Source organism: Teleopsis dalmanni, unplaced genomic scaffold, assembly GCF_002237135.1.
Source record: "Teleopsis dalmanni isolate 2A unplaced genomic scaffold, ASM223713v2 unscaffolded_contig_1374, whole genome shotgun sequence".
NCBI lineage: Eukaryota > Metazoa > Arthropoda > Insecta > Diptera > Diopsidae > Teleopsis > Teleopsis dalmanni.
The window spans coordinates 2,430-9,381 of record NW_024032756.1 but is presented as its reverse complement, the minus strand read 5'-3'; the positions used below and the strand labels follow the sequence as shown (position 1 = coordinate 9,381).

The following is a 6,952-nucleotide window of genomic DNA, read 5'->3' as shown; positions in this document are numbered from 1 at the left end:
CAAAGGTTTTTAAATTATTCGCAATTTTCGGCAACATTCTCCTCCCCGCAGGCGACCCCAATGTCGTTTGCGTCAACTTTACCGATATCCAGAATGGCCAGCTTTACGGCAGGGCGCTCCAAAAAGCCTTTTGTTGTTTTGACCTTAGCTCGTCTTACTTGGCCGTCTTTCGCTACGGTTGTCTCGATAACTATGCCTTTTACCCAAGTATTTCTCTTAGCCGTTTCATCAACTATCAGCACAACGTCTCCTACCGTAATGGGTTTCACTTTATTGAACCATTTGCCGCGACGCGTTAATGTCGGAAGTATCTCACGCACCCATCGTCGCCAAAATTGATTTGCAAACATCTCAGATTGTAGCAGGCACATCTTTGGATCGATTCTCTTAGCATCACAAAATGGTTTCAAACCATTAGCGCTCCCCAACAAGAAATGGTTTGGAGTTATTGGATCCTCATCTTCACTATCGAGTGACACGTAGGTTAAAGGACGCGAGTTGATGATCATTTCAACTTCAAGTAATGCAGTACGTAAACTTTCATCCGTAAACCGTTGAGATGGCGAAATTTGATACAGCACTGTCTTAATTGTTCTTATCAGTCGCTCCCACGCTCCTCCCATATGTGGTGCTGCCGGTGGATTAAATTTCCAGTCTATTCCTTGATGAGCTAGCTTGTGTTGCATAACCGAGGAATCAATGTTCTTTAACTCCTTTCTTAAAACGTTCTCGACACCGTGAAAATTCGTTGCATTATCGCTGTAGATGGTGATAGGTTCTCCTCGTCTGGCAATGAAATTTCTTAAACACATTAGGCATGAGTCAGTACTAAGACTATGGGCGATTTCGATGTGAACGGCTCTGATAGTCAAACAAGTTATTATAACACCCCACCTTTTCAGTGCTTTGCGATTCTCAATAACCACCATTGGTCCAAAATAATCAATACCCACATGAGTAAATGGACGTTGAAAAGCTGCTAGTCGTGCTGGGGGAAGTAAGGCCATTTGCGGCGCTTGAGGTATTGCCGATGAAATTTTACATACGTTGCAGTTTCGTCGCATCGATTTGAATAATGGTCTTAATTTTGGTATGAAATACAATTGTCTGACCTCATTTAAAGCAGTTTCATGTTGGATGTGATAAAATCGTTCATGATAGTGCGCACATATAAGGTACGATACTCTATGTTTTGGCGGTAAGAAAATAAAATCAGTTTGAGATTTACACTCATTCGTAAAGTTACTCGCTCTGTTTTTTACTCTTATGAGCTCATTGTTATCCATATACACCTGCAACCTATATAACGGACTGTTCCTTTCTATTATTCTCCCCATTTTCAGTGTCGACCAATCTTCAAGTAGTTCCTGTTGCACGCTTTTGTATATTAAGAGCTTCGCGCGCTCAATATGTTGAACAGTCAAAATAACGTTTGTAGCATTGAAACCGCCACAACGAGCCTTTAGTTTCCCAATGTAGAGTAGCCAATTTGCAACGGCACGGTACAACTTGATCCAGGATGAAAAATATTCATAATTGAAACATGGTTGTGTCTCGCGATGATATAAAAATTTTGCACGAGTTTCACTGGTCTCCATCGGACCTAAGTCCACCTCAGTTGGCCATTTATCCTCGTCTTGTAGCAAAAATTCTGGTCCTTCGACCCACCGCTGCACATATTCGGGACTTTGTTTTGTTTTCGTTGCACTGTCTGCAGTATTTAATTTCGTGGGTACCCATCTCCACTCTTCGACGGTTGATGCTTCTTGAATTTCTGCAATGCGAAACATTACGAATTGTTGAAATTGACGTGGATCACCACGCAACCACTTTAGCACCGTTTTGGAATCGCTCCAAATGAAACGCTTTTTAATATCAAATGTGTGTACTTTACATATTGTATTCATAAGCCGTGTGCCAATTACAGCAGCTTGTAGCTCCATTCTTGGAATAGACATCGGTCGCATTGGAGCGACTTTGGTTTTTGCTGCTACGATCCTCGTACTTACTCCATATTTATCTTTAATGCGGAAGTATGATACAGCTGCATAAGCAAACTCACTCGCATCTACGAATGTATGAATTTGTACATCACATGAACTTTCTGTTATGTATGGTGAATAACAACGGGGTACAGAAATATTAGCAAAAATAGGCATGCAGGCAACCCAAGCTAACCACTTGCCCATAAGATCGGGTACCAGTGGTTGATCCCAGTCGATTCCGCTTCTCCAAATATCCTGAATAAGTATTTTTAAATATGATGTGAGGCAAGCTGCCAGTCCCAATGGATCAAAAATGGACATTAAAATTTGAAGTACTTCTCTTTTAGTGGGTACAATTTCATCTGCAAAAACATTACGACGTAAACGAACGAATTTTAAAACATATTTAAAGCAATCTGACTTCGGGTCCCAATACATGCCGAGAATTTTTTCGATTGGAAGTGTGTCGATATTATTATCAAACGACTTACCCGTCTGTTCACCATTTTCGTTTAACGCAGCTAAAACTTCTGGTGCATTACTTGTCCAGCTTCTCATATGGAAACCACCTTGTTCATGTATGTTGCGAACTGCCTCGGCTAATGCTATTGCTTGTTCAATGGAATTTGTTGAATCTATAAAGTCATCCACGTAATGATTGTTTTTAATAGCGTACACTGCTCTAGGATTTTCAGCTATAAATCTTTCTGCGTTCAGGTTTCGAATAAAATGCGCTATATATGGTGAACATCGCGCACCAAAGCTAACTACATTTAATTTATAAACGCAAATATTTTTAAATGTCTCGCTGAACCATAAAAATCTCTGAGCATCAGTATCTGCTTCTTGTACTAGAATTCGATGAAACATTTCAGCAATGTCACCACAGACAGCTATTCTTCCTATACGAAAATTTAATAATATGTTTATAAGTGGTCGCAGCATATCCGGCCCCTTCAGCAAAAAATCGTTTAGTGACACTCCTTCAGCTTTGGCTGCAGCATCCCAAACTAATCTATGCTTTTTCGGTTTAAGTAGATTGCGCACAATAAAAATTGGTAAATACCAAATCTTTCCACCTCGCTCGTTAATTGCTTCTGGTGGCAACTCAGTTGCGTAGCCCTTGCTGACTAAAGTAGTGATTTGTTCCTTTAGCTTTTGACACAATTCAGGGTCCCCATGCATTTTTCGACGTAAGCACTCCGCTCGACGTAATGCCATCGGCAAGCTATTTGGCAATTCGACCGTATCGGTGTTCCATGGCAAATTGACAACGTAGCGGTTTCCGCGTAACTGGCACTTGCGCATTATTTCCTCTGCTCGCTGATCCTCAACTGAAAGTAATTCTGCTTTTGGGGTAGCCACCGCGACATTCTCGTTTACTATAAATGTCTTTACTAACTCATGAAGCTCCCTATCAGCTTCTTGTCCACAGCTACATTTGTGTAGGTTTAAGTTGTTACGGTGGTTTAATTCACCACTACCAAAAACTGTCCAACCAAGACGTGTTTTCACCGCCACGGGTTCTTGCCAGCCACCCTCCCTCACCTTAAGTGCTGAAATTAAGTTTGGATTATTTACGCCGATAATCAGCATGGGGACAGCATTTGTATAACTTGCTAGAGGCAAGCCATCTAAATGCGGATACCATTGTTTTATTTTATCAGCTGCAAAAGATTCTGCTGACATGCGTAAGTTGCTTATTGTGCGGACATTTTTCAATGGAAATTTTTTAGCTTGAGGAGCATTGGCAGAAATTTGTAAGTTGAGCCTTTTTGAGTTATTTTCCTGTCGACTGATATTACCTGTCCAATTAATGCATAGCGCATCCTGGATACCATCGTTTCCCAATTCATCGGCTAGACTTGCTTCAATAAGCGTTAGTGTTGACCCATCGTCCATCAATGCATATGTGTTAATAGTCCTTTTGGTGCCATATAAAGTAACTGGAAGAATTCGGCAATATGACCAGTTTTTATTCACTGATGAATTATGGTTGTTGAGTAACGCTTTGTTTGAGTATGGACTTAAACTTATTTGTTCTACTATATCCGATGAAACATTGTTAGCTGTAGAAGATATTGCTGGCGTAGATTGGTCTATACGAGAATGCAGCATGGGGTGGTGTCGTGCATTGCAGCCATCAATGCCACACACTTTATTACTGAAACAGCGACGCCTATGCTCGCCTAAGCATTGTCGGCACAGCTTCTTTTCCTTGACAATGCGCCAGCGTTGATTAGTAGGCTCGTTCTTGAATATTTCACATTCCATTATTTTATGTCCGCCGCCACAAATGTAACACCTAACTGCCGTGGTTGTCATTTCAGCTGTCTGATGTACGTGCACTCGTCCTTCCTTTTTTAGTGGTTTATCTAAAAAAGAAGGTGTAGCTACCCTACTTGCCGCATTTGCTAAAGATGAGAGCCACGCTGAAAAATCGCGAAGTGTAGGTTCGGCTATTGATGCTGAATGTAGTGCCCATTTGAGCTTCATATCTTCAGTTAATTTACTTATTAACTCATGTAATAAGAGTGGATTATTAAAATAACTATTGAGCTTACATGCCTCAATTGTTGCAACTACATTATTAATGTTGACTGCAAAGTCAATTAAATCGCCCAGCCTACCCCTTGGAGGCGGTAACTGACGCATTTTCTCAATTAACTTATTTAGAATTATTTCTGGTCGTCCAAAATACATACGAAGAGTGTTTATTATTTCTCCAACCATATTAGGCAACACCAACATATTGCGTACTACATCGCGCGCTTTACCAATGAGGCACCTCTGTAAGCGCATTAGACATTCATAATCGGAGAAACCTGCGATTTGCTTAGTTTGCTCGTACGCACTTATAAAAATGTGCCATTCTTCTGGATCGCCGCGGAACGTAGGCAAATCTCTCGGTATGCATTGACGCGCTGCTAGCTGAGACGACGTAAGCGTGGGAGCGATCTGTAAGGTATAAAGAGATGGATTATTTACTAACCTTGGTGTACTCTGTAGATGAGGTTGGCCATGTGGCGAGAAGTGTTCATCAGCTACGGCTTGATGTGCATTCAGCTGAGGCCCAACTTCAGGCAAATGTGATTCCACGATACCCTCGTCGTCACTATCTGCAGTGAGGATTTTAAATTTTTCCCGCAAATAGCTCTCCCTAATCTGCAACGACTCTTCTAGCTGTTGCAACTTAAGTTGTTTTATTCGAGTAATGTTGGCGCTGGGCTGCTGCTGTTGTCTACTATGTTGACCATCATCCTCATTGTGTTTGTGTGAGATTTTATCATCACCATCTGCATCTCCAACTTCAAGTATGGCTGCTGATGTTAAACCTTTTTGAAGAGGCAGCTCCACGTCATTATCATTTTCCATATTATAAAGATTTTTTAAGAATTTCTTGTTGTAAAAATAAGTATATAAATGCTCTTATGACAATTTTAAATAGCACTCTTTATTTTGCGCTTAAAAAATCTGTAACATGATTAATGATTACAGTAAAATATTACGATTGAAAAATTAAACTAAAATTTACTTACCTTTGTCTAGCAATCACAAACAAGAAAAGAGAGAAAATGAAAAACGGAAATGTTACTAAAAATTTCGAAGTCTCCAAGTCAGCTGTTTGTCATGATTGCCAGACAAAGGTTTTTAAATTATTCGCAATTTTCGGCAACACATATGATACCTATCGAAGTTAGGAATTCAATCCAACTCAGACTGCAGATACTGCAGGGAAGAGAGAGAAACTGATGCATAAGCGAAAGAAACACCTAGGAGGGTATTTCATGGATCATAAGGATTCAAGACTGGGGAAGATAGGATCCATACTGTCTTTCATTAAAGAAATCGGACTTGGAGAAATACTCTAACCCGACAAAGGGGCACAATAGATCTTTCAGGTTGCAGTGCACGATCCCTTACTCAATAATAATAATACATATGATGTATTAAGAAATTAAAGTTATTAATCGAGTATATTCTGCAAACATTATAAAGGAAGATCTAACATACATTGAGTTATAATAGATTATCATGAAGGTGTCAGAAAATTTGATAAATTTTGTATATACATTCAATATTACGATAATACAGTATAATAAAAATTGAATTTTTAAATGAATGATTATAAGAAAAATTATACTCATATAAAAATAAGTTTGACGAGTAAGCTATTGTTTATTGTTTATTTTAACAAGTCCAGGTTTAAGTGCTTCCAGTTTAAACAGTATCTAAAAAATATTCCCAAGGATCACTGATATTGGGTATTTAACAATACCTGAATCACAAAAAGGGACGAAAAATTTTGATCGATTTTACACTAAAATCTCAATGAAGAAAAGTCCCCATTATTATATAAAAAAAGAAGAGTCCACTTTTTGAACTGAATTATAATATCTAAATTTTAACGAATGGCTCAAAAATGGCAGGAATGCTTTCCCTATTTTCCGATATAAATTATTCTTTATATCGACTGAAACTGAGGCTAAATGTAAACGAAACCAAAGATAGTGTAAGGTCACAATTTTCGGTGACAGTCAAGTGGCAATTAAAGCACTTTAATCTTGCACCACTGAATTAAAATTAAAATTAAATTAAATAAAATAGATCAGATTAAATTAAAATTAGTAAGAGAATTTGGGAAAGAAATTGAAAATTGAATTAGCAACTTCCGGGAATAACTTTTATAAGGTTTCCAGGCCATAGAAAGTTTGAAGGGAGTGAAAAGGCAGTTACTCCATATTGGACGTTAATCTAGGGGTACTCTTACATATTTCCTTAAACAATGTTAAGTACAATAGCATGTTCTACAACTGATGTTCTTCAACATCATATCTCAATATTAGATCTAGTTTATTAAGGTATAAAAATTTAATGGGATGGACGAAGTTTATTTACAGGACTTTCTTGTGAAAAATGTGGTGTTACAATGTCAAATAATTATTATTTATTTGAAGTAGAAGACT

At 38.5% G+C, this 6,952-nt stretch overlaps 1 protein-coding gene across 1 annotated transcript; it reads right to left on the bottom strand.

Moving 5' to 3' along the window:
- Nucleotides 1–14: 14 nt before the first annotated feature.
- LOC119664077 lies at nucleotides 15–5,655 on the bottom strand. The gene is made up of 2 exons (XM_038073637.1): nucleotides 5,525–5,655; nucleotides 15–5,459 (listed from the first exon to the last, which is right to left on the bottom strand). The coding sequence occupies exon 2, from the start codon at nucleotides 5,358–5,360 to the stop codon at nucleotides 15–17; it is 5,346 nt and encodes a 1,781-aa protein (XP_037929565.1). The 5' UTR covers nucleotides 5,361–5,459; nucleotides 5,525–5,655.
- Nucleotides 5,656–6,952: the final 1,297 nt, after the last annotated feature.